Source organism: Vidua chalybeata, chromosome 4 (assembly GCF_026979565.1).
Source record: "Vidua chalybeata isolate OUT-0048 chromosome 4, bVidCha1 merged haplotype, whole genome shotgun sequence".
NCBI lineage: Eukaryota > Metazoa > Chordata > Aves > Passeriformes > Viduidae > Vidua > Vidua chalybeata.
This window is the reverse complement of record NC_071533.1, coordinates 41,946,289-41,962,768: the sequence shown is the minus strand read 5'-3', so window position 1 is coordinate 41,962,768 and position 16,480 is coordinate 41,946,289. Positions and strand designations below refer to the sequence as shown.

At 37.0% G+C, this 16,480-nt stretch overlaps 1 protein-coding gene and 1 long non-coding RNA gene across 9 annotated transcripts in view; one reads left to right on the top strand and one right to left on the bottom strand.

Moving 5' to 3' along the window:
* The window catches only part of LOC128786837 (uncharacterized), a 146,505-nt gene extending 141,697 nt beyond the window's left edge, over nucleotides 1-4,808 (bottom strand). For all 4 annotated transcript variants that reach the window (XR_008430489.1, XR_008430490.1, XR_008430488.1 and 1 more), the window contains exon 1: nucleotides 4,719-4,808. This is a non-coding gene — a long non-coding RNA (uncharacterized LOC128786837). The remainder of the gene's footprint in view (nucleotides 1-4,718) is intronic.
* Nucleotides 4,737-16,480, top strand: part of NEIL3 (nei like DNA glycosylase 3) — a 28,274-nt gene continuing 16,530 nt past the window's right edge. For 2 of the 5 annotated variants that reach the window (XR_008430487.1, XM_053940496.1), the window contains exons 1-6: nucleotides 4,737-4,953; nucleotides 8,137-8,252; nucleotides 10,214-10,348; nucleotides 11,649-11,862; nucleotides 12,933-13,007; nucleotides 15,460-15,626. Coding sequence is in view for 4 of the 5 variants with exons in the window: in XM_053940496.1 (XP_053796471.1) it covers nucleotides 4,858-4,953; nucleotides 8,137-8,252; nucleotides 10,214-10,348; nucleotides 11,649-11,862; nucleotides 12,933-13,007; nucleotides 15,460-15,626 (803 nt within the window). In the remaining variant the exon portion in view is untranslated. Of the gene's footprint in view, nucleotides 4,954-5,033; nucleotides 5,210-6,252; nucleotides 6,364-8,136; nucleotides 8,253-9,800; nucleotides 9,947-10,213; nucleotides 10,349-11,648; nucleotides 11,863-12,932; nucleotides 13,008-15,459; nucleotides 15,627-16,480 lie in introns of those variants that run through there. The other 3 variants (XM_053940498.1, XM_053940497.1, XM_053940500.1) reach the window with 3 other exon arrangements.

The following is a 16,480-nucleotide window of genomic DNA, read 5'->3' as shown; positions in this document are numbered from 1 at the left end:
CATTGCTGTCATATGGTTTCTTCAAATGAAGTTAAACTATGACTGTAAATTAGATTATGCAGTTCTGAATGGGTAGAGGCATCTACGCTGACAGACTTGAGTATCTAAAAGCAACAAGAGTATGTATCTGGGAAGGGAGTAAGAACCTTTAAGATACAAACTTATAAAGTAACTTTTTTCTTTTCAATTTTCCCCCAGACTTCTAAATTTAAGTAGGGTCTAAGTCAATTCTACTCCAATACTAATCTATATTTTAAGAATTGTAAAATATCTTTTCTCCTTTGGGTATAATATTCTGAGAAGAAACATTCAGGAAAGAAATTTGAAATGCATCATCTGTGTACTACAGTGAGCATCTTTGAACAAATTAATATATTTTTGGACCTTTCTTTTTCTCCAGTTTTGCTTTCTACCACAAAAAAAACCCCTCACTTAACTAAACTCCCAGCTTCATATCATCTGTGAACTTGCTGAGGAGACATTCTAATTCTTCTGCCAAGTCTTTTCCTAGGAAGCTAACTGCTGTAGCCAATCATCTCCACCTAGAATGTGCTCACAAATCAAGAATTGATACCATTTTGTCTATACCTCATACATAGGTGGAATTGTTTAACTACCATTACACATCTTGTTTTTGGAGTGTGCTTCAAGAGATGTAGTTTCCTGTAATGGTCACGTGGTCAGCTCAAACAAAAACACGGTGAGGAGTGTAGTCTCACTTGGAGTGGTCTCTGTAAGTCTCTCTCCTGCTGGCTTAAAACAGTCATACAACAAGGAATATATCTAGGTTCAAAGTACTCCATATGATTTGAAGCAGCCTATGGACTGTTGATCTGCTGTCAACAAAGGAACTGTCATTTTCACTGGATTACTAGGTACACTGATGGAGAAAATAAGAGGAATCTTTTAGTAAAACATTTCAATAAAAAATAATAAAAAAGTAGATGGATACTGAATACTTAAGACTATAATTTATTAATAACACCATTAAGACACAGATTCACTTCCAACAAGCCAAAATTAAATTCATAATCTCAAAAGCCCCAGTCACAAATAATGGCAAGATCACAGCCTTAGATCAGAATATCCTTCCAGAGGTAATTCTATTACAAAACATGAAGTTTGAGGTGGCTACATTCAGAAGTCATATGTTGAAAATTATATTTGGTAATTCCAGGCTAAGGTAAATGATTAAATCAAATCTATCACCTTGGTGATAGTCATAGCTCTTGTGAAAACCAAAGCATGTTATGCAAAGAAAAAGCATTCTGATAGGAGGAACAGCTCAGAACAGTGCCTTTTCTAATCTACTGCATACTTTCCCAGGAATGCTCTAGGATCAATTTTCTCCACTTGCCAGGGGAAGTAGACACTACTGATTGGATTGCTCCAGCAGCTTGAAACTGCCACATTCTCTTTTTTGAAAAAAAAAAAAAAAAAAAAAAAAAAAATTGCTTTCCTGGGATTTCTAACCAAAGGAGCTGTTTCACTGCTATGAATCCAGACTGCAGAGGCGTCTAGGAAATTCCATTGGCACTTCCTGGCTCAGCATACAACTGAGTCATATTCTCTGACATAACTCTCCCCTTACACTCTATAAGGGAAATAGGTGACTGCTTGAAGGTTCACAGCAGGGTATCCAATAGAAGGAACTGCTATTGTTCCCTGTGTGGCTAATGGAGAGAGAGACCTAATGAAGCCCCTGCTCTAAATCACTGTCTGGTGGGGTGTCTGCCTATTGCCACTGATTACTTAGAGAGTTCACAGTTTCCATTACCTTAGATATATAGTATAGTTGATGGACCTCGATTATTATTGAACTTTAGGGAGTGTGAATAGCTTGCCTGTCTCTTTTTAATCCTAACTCCCTCTAGTGGATTTAACCCTTTGGTCTGAGCAGCAGAAAAAATCAAATTTAAGAGAGATTATTTCTGCTTCTGTGCCCCCCCCCCCGCCCCGTCCCCGCAGCAAAGTCCATGAAATTAATACAGTATGAAGATCTCTTTGGAAAGAAGTATGATCTTCGGTGCTTGAAAGCCATCCATATCTAATTCCTGACTGAAAATGGCAAAATTACTCTGCTGAAAACTAGCACATCAAACTAGCCCAGATTTTCAAAGGTGCTGCATTTTTTATCTCTAGGGAAATCAAGGATTGCTATAGAGATAAAAAGCTATCGTTTCTAAAAGAGTGGTGTCTTGTTTACAGCCAAACAGTCATTGACATACTCTGAAACTGTCATACTCTTAATCACTACCCAAGGAAATTCTGGTAATATTGTGACAATATTGGAAAATAGTTATTTAAAAAAATATAAATGCACACGTAACTAAGCAGTTTAGGTTTTTTTGCATCCTCTATCTGTCTAATTTGAAAACATGTCCTCTCTGGAACTTACGAGTACAATATATACTTCTATAATATTTTTCTTTCTTCTTTCTTCTTTCTTCTTTCGTATATTAGTTGGAACCCTAAGAATATGCTTGTCTGTGACCAGTTTTCAATAAGTAGAAATTAGGACAGAATTACTAAGTTTCAACTATCCCTTTTACTTCCAAACCATTAATCCATTAATTACTCCATTTTGAACACATACCCATTGTTTAGTGAGAATGGTATGTATGCTGTAGCATTTTAGTATGGCTGCAACAATGAAATAAATGCAAAACTCTCATACTAGAGGTGATATTCACAATTGGGTTAATAATATTATATTGATACTTCACTGCAGTTCCCAAAGAACCTCCTTGAGCTATATCTTTACAATAACTGCAGCTGTAAAAACAAAGCTATAATAGTGTAGGGTGTTTTTGTAAAGGAAAGTAAGACTTCTCTACTAATAAAAGAATCCAAACACTCAAAGCATTATTTATTTTCAGGTAACTGACAAAAAAAAAATTTGACTATGTGTCTGTATCAACTATCCATGACCCTCAAAAATCACTGGCAGACCAGGAATTTATAACCAGAACACATTCCCTGGACAGTGCAACTATTTGGATTAATTGCATTAAGAGACTTAATTTTGAAGTACTTGGGAATGTTTTTACAAGGTTTAGGAAGGATTTCATTGGGATTACATGATGAGCAATTTTGAGTGTGCTTAACTGTTCACATTAACTCTCTAGGCAACCATGCAACGGATCAGTCATCACCGATTATTAATTCTTATCCAAGATTTTGTCACCATAAAGGGAATATCTTTGTATTTCAGTGTTTACTTCAACCAGCCAGTAGAAAAAAAAAGCCCTATGCTTTAGCAAGGATCTCAGTGCTGATGTTCTACGTACTGCTGGACTTGACGAGAGTGTACTTGTACTCTGCATATTTCTGTTCTCGTGTTGCCTTCAGAAAAATGTAATTTTATTATTTGATCTAAAATGATATATAAGTTGGTCTTCATTTAAATTGATCTATATTTGGAATATGATAATATTACTTGCCAACACAACTTTCAAAGCTCAATTAATTGCAAATTTAACTTTTACCTATAAACTATCCTGATTTAGAGTTCAGCACCGGTCATTTGCTACAGAATATAGAACAGTCAGACTGGTACATTACAGTGTTATTACCCCTCTTCCCTTTGTTTCAAAAATATTATTAAATGCTTTTATTATAGCAAAGAAATTCCCAAATGTTTGTCACCACCAAACACTTTAATATGAATCTCACCAACAACAGATTGTGCATACCTGCAATTCAGCTTTTAGTGGAATAAAAGTGCATGCAAAAGGTGAGTTAATGCAGAATCTCTGGTTAAAATTCATGTACGTAAGTGAAAAATAGCTAGAGAGCCTAATTAATAGTTACTATTGGAACTTCTGATTAATCTGCAGAATTAGATGTGGAATTGAAAATCCAATCTGCTGTAACATTCTGCAGAAACCATTGACTGAAAAATATCCAGCTATGAAATGAAATCCCTTATTATGAAAAACATTATATTTGACTGCCAAATGACAGGAAATATTGTCTGTGCTTTTAAAGTACTTCAAACATTAATATAGAAACCTGAGTTATGTATCAATTTCTAACTGCTTGAAAGAATAGTAAGGCAAAATTCTACAGCAGCAGAAAAATCACTTTTGCATGCCATTTTTTAACATTGCTGATTTCTGACTTGTGAGCTTAATTCTCTGACTAAAAGTTGCCTTATTGTATTGATATTAAAAGATCACAGCAAAAATGCCACCGAGAAAAAGAAAAAAGGCATTTGCAACAAGGGTAGCACACCCTAGCTTCAGCCAAAAATGTGAATTATATTTTATTTCAACAAACATCATTTAGCCTGATTTATCCACTTCCCTTCATGTAAAAAAAAAAATATATATATATATATATATATACATATATATATATATATAAAAACACAATTTGATTGAACCAAGATAGAAGAGTGTATATGGACTGTGTATGTAAGAAATGACATTGAGAGTTTTTAACCAGGGTGAGTATTGCCTCACGAGCTGGGCATTGGGAAATGGTGTCCAATGTTCTACCTTGCAATGCAAATTCCCCCAATTTTCTTACAGCTCGCAGAGTTTATTATGCCTGATCGTACTTCAAATGTGGCGGGTAAAAAGAGCATTTTACTTCTGTAAACCTGGGCTGACTGCAGAAACCTAATAAATATCGACTTTTTAAAGCTGATATTAATTTCTGATTGTGCATTAAGTCTTGAAAGAAGATGCACTCGCGCGTGTTTTAGATAATACCAAGGAGCTTCCAGGAGCCAGCACGGCGGGAACAGCCACTCAGGAGGAAACAAACAGGAACTAGCGGGGCGTGCCGGCCGCGGCCGCACCGCCCTCAGGCGAGCGGCACATTCGAAAGGCGGCGGCGGCGGCTGCGGCCATGGTGGAGGGCCCGGGCTGCGCGCTCTGCGCCGAGCGCCTGCGGGCGCGCCTGCGCCGGGGACAGCGCGTGCGGGCCGCGCGGGGCGGCGGCGCGGTGAGGGCACAGGGACAGGGCGGGGAGCGGCGCTGCCGGCCCGGCCGCAGGGACAGGGCGGGGCAGCTGCCTGGGGCAGCGGGGCCCAGCGGTTTTGCTCGTGGGTGTCCGCGGTGGTAAATGCCGCCAGGTGTGGGTGAGCGCAAGCGGGCGGGCAGGAGCCACTGGGCTGCCAGGACACGGGGCTGGCGGCCGGAGCTCCGAGAGGGGTGGTTGGTGCCCCCTGTGCCGCGGCTGCCGTCGTCCGTGGGTGATGGTGGGTGTCATCCGCGAATACTGTCTTTATTCTTCCTTGAAGTTGTGAAATATTTCTGTCAGCAGCATAATAGGTCTCGGCAGGTCAGATGTGTAAAGGCAATGCTGAAGCTGTAGCAACAGGAGATTTGAGAAGTAATGCGGGAAAGCTTTTAGAATTGCTCGTGTTCACTTAAGATAAATTTCAAAATAACATGTTGCTCGAGGAAACGTTAAGTACAAGGGAAATTATTGCTAATCTTCCTTCTTCATAATCTCCTCAGTCTAGGCATATTCTAGATGCTCTTTAGGGTCCCTTCTAAACCAAACCATGCTGTGATTCTAATCTGTGAAACATGGGAAAGGTACACGTTGACCTTCTAAGGGGGTTTTTACTTCTATAATTATTTTTTAAGCAATTTTAATTAGACCAAGTATTTAAATAGTGAGTGAGTGAATGACTTTTGCTTTCAGTGTACACAGTATGTAATTTCCCTACTAGTTTGTAGCCTTCCATTGACAGCATAAAATAATTCACTAGTGTGAAGCTGCTGGGACTCATGAGACCTTGTAGGAGATGTGTCAGTAAGCAGGCCTTGGCTGATGAGTGTGTCGGTTCTGGCCTCTCTGGTTTTGATTACAGAGCTAGCTAAGGCATCTTTTTTTCCATGCCTCGTTTTTGCTCATCTTTAAGAGATTATGTGTTGCTTGTGTCACAAGTAAGTATACTGGATATCTCTAGGCAGAAAGTTGGGTAATTTTTACCCATTTTTGGTGTGTATAAAGCTGTGTAGGCGTTTGTGATTAAGGCACAGTGAGATAGTACTTCAGTGAAACAATTTAGGAAAGAATGTGGTTGAAAATACATCTGAGATATGTCTTAAGACTAGTCTTTATAGGTTAATATCTTTCAGGACAGATTTTTGAAGAAATGAGTTATTCTTTCAAAAAGAAATCTCACTCCCTCAAATAGATTTGTTACCATCATTTTGTGCAGTAAAAGGCACCTCAGGGCAGCCTCTATTCATTGGAAAATGACCAACCTAAGGGTCTTGGACTTTTTAGATTTCATAGAGGCTGCTAACCATGGCCAAAGCCTTACCCACTACTGAAGATTACAGTGTTTAGGAGAGTTTCAACTATGACGACTGTAAGGGTTTGCCTGATACCAAAGAGGTATGAATTTAACTTAAAATATTTGAAAAGACAAGTTAGTTTTCCATCTCAGTCATTTCTTATTCTGGTTTATTTTAAACAAACCTGAACAGCTTAAAGTTAAAATAAACTGTTGCACAGCAACAGACTCCAATACTTTTATTGGAAAGCATGAACTGCTTACATGGGAGCAAAATTTTGCTTTCTTCATATTTTGATAACAGACAAAGTAAGTGATGTTATGCAAGAAATGTTTTTATTTTCTTACTTGACAGAATAATAACCATAAAACTCTCTAAATGTATATCATTTCAAGGTTATAATGCAGTGGGAAATTGCATAGAGAGTAGCTCTGAAATGTCACTAACTAGCAAAAGCCTGGCTGATTTGCCAGAGTTGCTTTCATACATATTTGCATTGAAATTGAGTGCTGCAATTGAAACACTGATATGTGTATCTGCCTTGCAGTCAGGGCTATGAGGACAGTGAATCTGCTGCTTGCAGATTCTCGTGCTAGTCAGGGGGACCTTCACAGGCTGAGAAAAATGGGCTGGTATAAAGTCAAGTTCAGCATTTGGAAAACTTGCAGAATCCTCCACTTAGAACAGAAGAGTGTCATGGAATAGCACAGTCCTGGCTGCTGCTCAGGTGGGAAATGGCTCTGCATCAAAAAAGGATCTTAGGGTCCTGTAAAAGCTGAGTCCATGTTGCAAGAAGAGGGACAGCCCCATGCTGAGCTCTGCAGGTTGAGGAGAGTGATGCTTACCTCTGAGCAGCAATTGCAAGGCTGCACCTGAGTTTCCAACTCCCCAGCAATAACAAGATAATAATATACTAGAGTGAGTCCTCTGGTATGATTAGCAGGGTGAAGCACATGGTGCTCAAGGAGAAGTTGGCAGAACTGGGGTTTTATTGCTCTCCTCAGGTACCTGTAAGGAGGATATGGAGGAGACAGAGCTAGTCTCCTGTTGGCCATGCACAGCAGATGTAGGTGACAACAGGAGAAGTTCTTATTAAGTATTAAAATTTTCTCATTAGGTGGAAAAATTTCCACCACAACAATAGTCAAACCATGGAACAAGGGCCCAAAGAGGCTGGAGTGTCCATCCCTGGAGCTGCTCTGAATCTGACTGGACAAGGCCCTGAGCTCCCTGTCCTAAGTGTATTCTGCTTTGACCAGGCGTTTGGACTAGATCACCTGTAGGCATCTCTTATAATTTTAATGTATTTTCATGTACTAAGCAAGAAAATATGACTGCTTTAATTTCACATGTATCTTGTCCTCTAGTAATGTCCTACCTGCTGCTCACATGCTTCTGAGATCAGACTTTAAACTAGTAGGAAGAGAGATATCTCTGTGGGCTCAGTGGAGACTTTTCTGTAATACACAATGCACTATGCAAAATACTGAAAGGCTATTATTAACATTTGAAAAAGGATATAGATCTGCAAATGGCAGAATTGACACTGACATGTTTTTAATATTCAAACTGTACCTGTTTATTTTACACCAGTCTGAAACTCTTATTATAAATTCATGACTCGAAGCAAAAGGGATAAAATTCTCTGATAAAAAAGATGTATTGTTTCAGTTAGGAAAAAATTGAGGTAAGTTATGATATGCTTCCTGGGTTAATAGTCCCATTGTTTTTGGTAGAATGCTTAAGGAGAAAATAGTTAATTTTGTCCGTGCTGGAAAATTAGTTTGTACAGCTGCTTGCTGAATATGTACTGGTGCTAGAATTTAAGCAGTATAAATTCTCTTTAATCTTTGTGTGTGTACTTATTTTTCAGACTGATGCAAATAGAGAGAGAATCTCTGGTCATGATTTCCTTGTTGGACATGTTTACAGGGGTGTGGAGACATTGGGAAAGGAACTTTTTATGTATTTTGATCAGAAAGCTTTGAGGTAAGTGAGAAAAAGACTTCCTATGCATTCAGACTGAATGTATTTGTGGGGGGGTCATCTTGATCTTGTTAATGGCACTTTCAGACATTTGAAAGTGTTAGAGAGAAACTTCTCATCAGCCTCTCTGCAGTACAGGTGTACTGGATATAGTCACATGTTTAGATAATTTACTGCTTTATTCCAAGATTCAGTGTAAAGGTATCTGAAAAGGACAGTTTTTTACTGACATGCTTTTTTTCAAACAGGAAGTTGCATTTTCTGGAGACAAAACAGTTATGATACATGCGGTGCATTCAGATCCCTGCAATATTATGTAGCACAAAATAATTCCAAAGTCTCACCTTTTTACTTTAAAACAAGAAATCATCAACTCTTCACTACTGTTTCTCATTGAATAACATTTCCTAGGTTTAATTAGCATGCTTTTTCTAGCTGTAATTAAAAAGATTTCTATATTGCCCTATTTCAGGACATCAAAGGTAATGAGACACTTTAGAATTGAATGTTATAAGTTTCTTAATGCTTTTGAATGTAAACGTGTAGTGATGATTCATTTCTTTTTTCTAGTCATGAACTGAGAAGGCACTAGAATAGCTAATAGTTGTGATTCTTAAAGTTTCTTTCAAACAGTATACTGGAGCTTGGTAAATGAAACCATCAGCTATTAAATTGAATGAAAAATAATTTTCTGGAAGCATTTAGTGCATCACCATTTGTTAGCGAGACACAAGAGTTTGGTTTAAAAATAAATTTGCCTAGGTTTAAAAATAAGTTTCACTAGTTAAGCCTGTGCAGTACTACTCATGGTACTTGAGAACTGAAAATGGCTTTTGAAGATAAAAGTGATTGAAACAATTATATCACCTCATCTGACTTGTAAGAAGACTTTTGGAAAGACACAGGTTTTTAAGTAATTCATGGCATTAATTTTTTCATGTTTTAGAGTTAACTTTAAGAATAGGCTTAATGACATATTGTCTTAGCCCATCTGTAAATATTTAAAATGCTTGTCCTTCCTGAAATGTAAGAAGTCTGGGCTTACTGGAAATACAGACATTGCATTTTTTGGTCATTTATGTAGCTTAATCTGTTAAATCTTCTTGTAACTACAAAATAATCCTCTTTTTCTGATATACAGTGTATAGTAATAGGCATTCCTGCTATCTGATGGGTTTTAGGACCTGATTGTACCAGGTGAATTTGTAATAAATGTATGAGATAATATTCAGACTTGTCCTTTGCTCAAGCATAGCTCCTTGCAGAATATTTGATAAAACTTAAGACCTCTTAGAGCATTACTAATCTGTAAAATGAATGCTTGAAAGGGTCTGTTCTTCTACTTTGCCATCTGTGCATTTTTCAGTTTATTTCTTTTATTAATTTTTAATTGACTTGCAGGTTTGGCTGTGGTTGTAGGCAAAGAAAAGCAGAAAACAACATATGGCAAATACTAATTACGTTTTTTGTGACGTTACTGGATTTAGCTGCAATGTGATAACAGTGATGAGAATATGGGGACTAAATTACTTCTTTTCATACCAGGTGACTTCTGCCTGATTTAATAGAAAAATTTCTGGTCAAGTGGCCTCATTTTGTTCAGCCTTCCTGAAAATTTAAGAATGTGTTGGAAGATCAGCATGTCAAGTGAAGAAAAATTCTAAGTGCACCAGAAAATGGTGCTTCTTAATGATGAGGTTTGATTTCTATATAATGTATTATGAAGACTACACAAAACCAGCTATGTTTTGGAGGTATTTTTACTTGGGGAGAATTCTTTCTTCTTTGGGAATTGAGCATTCTGTAAGCTAATTTTGTTGCTGTGTTGCTGGTAATGTCTAGAATTTATGTACACACATACTGACTTGGTTAGGTAAGGTTCACAGCTCTAAAAATAGACTGGTGTAGTGCTTGGAAATGATATTGAACTTAAAATACCTATAAAATCTCTCTTTCTTTCCAAGGATTCACTTTGGTATGAATGGTTCCATGCACATTAATCCTGATGGAAGAAAAGACAGAAACGGAGCACAACCAATTTTGGAGATACAGCTTGTGGAGGATACTGTTTGTTTTTGGGATGTGACAGTAGAGTATAGGTAAAGCAGAAACTAATGAAACCATTTATTTCTTTTTATAACATTCTTTTAAGCTAAATGAAGAATCATGTGTAAATTAAGTGCTTGGATTCTATAAAGAAAAAACTTTTTAAACATATCATATTTATTGGTATGGTAATTTGAGTTTGTTACTTTTGTATCAGAGCTTACATACAGTTAAAATAGTTCTATGCTGTAGTGTCTTTAGGTAGTGTCAAGACTGGGAATGAAAGTTGGATTTAATTCTATCCTTAGATCTGTATGCTTAAACCCATTGCTCTGTTAATTTCTATCCAAGTCTCATTTCTTAAGAAGAGTAACAAACAACCTGTCACAATTACTGGTTTCAAGTTTTTATGATCCCAAAGTTTGTGTTTAATTTTTTTCTTTTTGGAAGCAAATTTTTATAATTGTTCTAATTTACATTAAGCAGATGTTTATGCCTATTAGCACTGTACTTCACACTGCTAAAAAAAAAACAAAACACCAGTGAGCTTGATTTTAAAGTGATTGAGGCTCTTGAGTGGAAATGGGCATGTAAATTCATGCGACATATATAAGTGTGCGTAAAATTACAAACCACAAAATCTCATGTAAGCCAAGACTTCTTGTATGGTATTATTTTCAAATGAATATGCTTATCCTAATAATACATATCTTAAGATATGAATATATATTTTTCTAAATTTTGTAACTACTGTTAATAATCTACTACTACATACATCTATTACATAATTATAATTTACTTGGTTGGTTAGAGCATGGTGCTAATAATGCCAGGATTGTGGGTTTGGTCCCCATTTGGGACATTCACTTAAGAACTGGACTTCATGATCCTTATGGGATCCTTCCAACTCAGAATATTCTATGATTCTTTGAAATATAATATATAAATATACTTTACATATATATATATACACACACACGTATAAATGTCATGTTATAACTAGTGGACCATGTAACCATACAATTAGGTATATTTGAGGGTCTAAACACATGGGCTTTCCATCTTGGAAGTAGTTTTAAAGAAAGGAGCTAGCAAATATTTTTCAAACTAATAGGACCAAAATGAGATTATTTCTTATATGTTGGCCTAGATGCATGTTCCATGCACATGTCATTGACCTGTTTTTGGAAGAGGTGTTTAATAGAACTTCTGTGCCACTTCTTGTCATTGTTATTTTCGTGGTTTCTGTTATCTGCATATAGTGTTCTAATTTGTTGTGTTGTTTTTAAAACCACACTGCAGTATTATAATATATTTAAAATAAAAATTAATCAGCGTATTTTTCTCTTCCAGAAATGCAGCTGAGTGTGAGCAGAAAGTGAGGATGATGGAAAGTTTGGATGTCTGTTCTCCAAAGTTTAGCTTCTCAAGAGCAGAACATGAGATTAAGCAGCAGAACACCCGTATGTTGTGTGATGTGTTACTGGATCAAGCAGTATTACCTGGAGTGGGAAATATCATAAAGAATGAAGCATTGTTTGATAGTGGCCTTCATCCAGCTCTTAAGGTGGGTGAATGTCTCAAGATGGTTTTTAAGGACACCAAAATATTAAGAATTTAAATACATATTGATTTAATATTTTGCTATCTTCTTACCTTTGTTTTGTCATCTGTAATTTCTTAAGTTATTCTTGGACACTAAATTAATGTTCTATCATTATAACAGGAGGTTTTTGTCTTGGCACTCCTTGGAGCTGATTAGCTTTCATATTTTAAGTCTGGCATCTTGTTACGGTACCATTAAACTGACAGTCCATAAATAGGGGAAAGTGAAAAGAGCTCAGGTTTTTTTGTTCATTTACTACCCCAAAATAGTTTATGTGGTAGAGTTGATAATTTTTGCAGCTGCTTCTTCCACTTCTTATCCTGCTAGCTGGCATCAGTTGTTTTTTCTACCATTGCTTATCATACTTTTTCTGTCTTAAGATCCTCAGGCATGTGTTTTCAAACTTTGGTTGAGAAGATGATATTTGCAAAACAGAGATTACATAGGATGTAAATGGAAATTGGAGAAGATTAGCAACTGAAAAATTTTTTAAACATAGTATTTTGAAAATTGTTCATAGGATCAATCTGAATTTTAGTTTTATAAGTGATATGGCAGAGAAAAAGAAAAATGTGATTTAAAATTTTGGATTCTTAAAAAAAATAAATTTAGTTGATACGTCTAATTGTGATGCCTTTGACTTGCTTATTCTTCCTGACTACCTCTCAGAGAAAAGAGCCTCAGATGATAGATCCTATTATGATACATGAGGAAATTAGGAGGGAATGAGACTTGCTAGCTCTGTTATTCATGTGATCATGAACTCTTTGGTCAATATAGGGCAAGACAACTGAATTTTCTACCACATATTTTACATGGTTGAGGCAAAGCATGCTATTTGGTATGCAAGCAGTGAGTTTTTGTATTATAGAATGTAAACGTGTACTGTTTTACTGAGATTATATGTATAATACAGCATCAGGGAATTATCACAACATGGAGAAAAGCAACTCCACATCAGTGTTCAAAGTGCACCTACCTCATATGTCTTTTTTTGCCATTGTCCCTTAGCATTCTTTTATTTCTTACAGGTTTGCCAGCTGACAGATGAGCATATACATCACTTGGTGAAAATGACACGTGATTTTGCCCTGCTGTTTTATAAGGTATTGGCACACATTTCTGGAAAACTTTCAAAATGTTACACTGGCATTTTAGCTGTGTGTGATCATCTGGTGAAAAAAGTATAAAGATGCAACAAAGCAAGTGTTCCCATAAATAGGAATGTTGGTTTGTGTGCTCTTTATTAATTGTGAATTGTCAGATGATGGAAAGGTAGGGAGTGTCAAGATTGTCAAAATATGCAGAGCTTGGCCCACAAGACTTTCACAGATGCTGCCTGAGGGCCAGTTCAGTCTATCTGTGCATGTGCTGTTATGCCAGTCTGAACATGTCAGAATTGATGTGGGCTAAGGACAAAGTTACATGTAAGGGAACATAAAGATTGCTCTTCAAACTGGGAAATAGAGATCGTCCCAGGGAAGTATGAAGGTAGTTGATGTGGCTTCCTATATAAAACTTGAACTAGCAATTAAATTTATTTGACTAAATAGTTTGCAACTCCTAATAACTTTTTTTTTCTCAACTGAAATAATGGTTTTGGTTGATAAAGTGAAATAAATTGCAATTTCTCCCTACTGCTATAACTTCAGTAGGACTTGATTTCTTCCCGTATAAACTCCATAATTCATGGTGCTCTTTAACTTTCCACCATAGAAAAAGAGTGAATTTTACCTAATTCTTCTATGTTTTGTTTCTTTAAGCTGCATACAAAAAAATAACCAGCAGTAGTGACATTTTTGTCTTTTTCTCTTGATGTTCATGAAAGGCAAGGAGCTAGCAGTGCTAAAAAAGAATTTTTTTGGTAGGTGAGGTCACCTAACATCAGCCTATCATAAAGGCTAAAACTAATTTAAGTCTGCTTAAATGTCTACTTTCCCTCAAACCACTAAAGAGTACTTTGGTTTGTTGGTAGGGAAATGTTTTCATTTCTCTGAACTTCATAGTGAAGTCTGCCAGTAAAGAGACACCTTCTAGTTCTGCAACAGTGCTAATACTCAGAAATGTAAAGTCTTTTGGACTGATAATAAACAAGTTATACTTTCTGTTTAGCCAATTTGAAAACTTCTGTAGTCCACACTTAGCAAGTACTCACCAGTCAAGTACTTTTAAGAGGGCTAGCCTCTCCTTCCATCTTAAAGAGACATAATGAAAATATGTTAATGAGGGATAGTGCTTGAATTTTTTTAATAGACTGTTATAGATTGTTTGCCATCATCATATTGTATCATTGCAGATGCAAAGATGAAGAATCTTTTTTGTGTAAAAAGCTGTTGCTTTTGTTTGTTTTTTGCATAATAGAATGGGAAAAAAGCTACTTATGAGAAACTGACTGAAAATCTTGAGGAGGCAGCTGTGAATATTTATGCAAATATATATTAGTAATTCGTTCTGATTGAATTAGTAGTTTGCACTGGCACAAGAATTCTCTTTCAGCAAGACTAATGAATAAGAGCACAGTAGAAGCAAATATACTGTGCTCAAAGACACCTGTGTTTTGGGAGAACTCCAAGGGTTTTCATATGTTACGGAGCTAGAGCTAGTGAACTCTGCCAGAGCTGTGCTGGTATTACTTGGCCAGCTGTGGTGTCATTTGAACTGAGCCCAAGGATTTGCAATTGTAGGGCAGAAACTTGGGTGGCTCTGCAGAGTTGGCTGCATCTCTACTGGGCAATTCTTGTTTGGCCTTTTTTTTTTTTTTTGCTACTTTTAGCTGTAGTGTGTCTATGCTGACTTCATGGGTGTTTTGGGAATTGTCTCATGAAATGTGCCTGCCAGCTGTCTGGAGGCTTTTCAGGTCACTGCCCCTGGGCTTGTACTATACTTAATTTAATACAGTTTTCTGCCAGAATCTGGGGTGCCCACCATACTGCCAAGTGGCTTTTCATGAGCCAAGTTGTCTGGCATGGCCCGGGCCACAATGAAGCTGAGCAACTTTACTGGGCGCTATTCAACATTTACAAAATCTTGGGAATATTTCTGCATTGCACAGTTCTTTAGGTTTTGGGAAGGCTTATTAACCCAGATTGTAGCATCACATCTGGGCAGTGCTGTGTTTTTCGCTCTTTTGGGGGTGAGAGAAGGTGGTGTTTGTTTTGTGGTTTATGTTTGTTTTGTTTTCTGTGCTGCATTGATTGGAGCTCATTAGCTCTTCAAAAAGACTCCTGCAGGTGTCAGGTCAAAGACTACTGATGCTGAATCAGAGCTAGCTGGTCCAGCTGAACTCAGAGAGTTTCCAGCATGTATTTTCTTGCGCCTTGTGCTTTTTTTTTCTGTCTTTTATTTCATTATGTGGAGAATTACAGACACTGTTATACCTGATTTGTCAATTCTTTACATAAAATAATGTGAAATACAGGGATAGCCTTTATTAGTGTCTCTCTTAAATATCTTCATGTAGTCATTGAGTTGACAGTTCATGTAGGGGTTTTTATTTTCAGACTCTCGTAGAATTGATCCTGAGTCTCTAACTTGGATTTTAAACACGTTCTGTTTCAGTGCCGCAAAACGGGGTCTCCGCTATACCGACACTACAAAGTGTACAAGCGCCCAGCCTGCAGGGAGTGCAGTGGCAGCATCACTGTGTGTCGTTTGGGAGACCATAACAGGATGACTTACTTCTGCTCTCGATGTCAAAAGGCGGATGCCCAGCTTGTCAATCTTAGGTATGATGGTAACATGGTGACATTTCTAAGCACCTCAAAGGGCTGTTACAGTAAGAGGACACCCCCTTTAAAATATAATGGATCTCTGTGCGTTTTATAACTAAATTAACTATGCCAAACAAAACCAGAACATCTTGCAAAAAAAAAAAAAAAGTTTTGGCTATTGGTATTTAAAAATGGTTAGAAGCTTTGATTCTTTGCTACTATTCTTTTCAAAGGTGTCATCTATTATGAAGCAGCTATTACTCTAATCAAATGTAGGAATTACAAAACAATTCAGAGTACTGAGATTTATTCACTGAAACTAAGTCACTGGAAAAGATGCCCTTTGTTGTTGATGTTATCAATATAAAGGGCATGGATGTTTCCACACAACTGAGTTGAATATCATGAAGTAGGTATTCATCTTTCTTTTTGCAGGATAGCCCCATCAGTCCTGGCATATCTAGATAGCTGTGCATCTTTGCAATTTTCTTCTGGATATAGACTTACGCTGAGGATAAGTAAAACTTCAGTAAATTCAGAGTGCAGCAAATATTTTAGGGGCTTAGTACTTTTTCTTCCTCCTCATTGGATTTTAAAAGCTTTTGCTATAGGTGTGCTACAGAGGCACTTTCAGTTCCACATAAATTGTGCTAGCAGCAGCTTTCCTCCTTTTATTTCAGGAAAGCAGAAAGTGCATTTGATATCACAAAGGGTCAAAAGGTAAAAGTTGCAAAAGTACCTTATTCAGACTTAGGCATATGTTATTCTTGAAAATTTTCATCTGAGGCTTCAGAATTCTGCCTTTATACTCTGTCAGTCTAATGTAAGATGCTGTTTCACTTTGCTACTTTGCCTCGTTAGTGTGTATA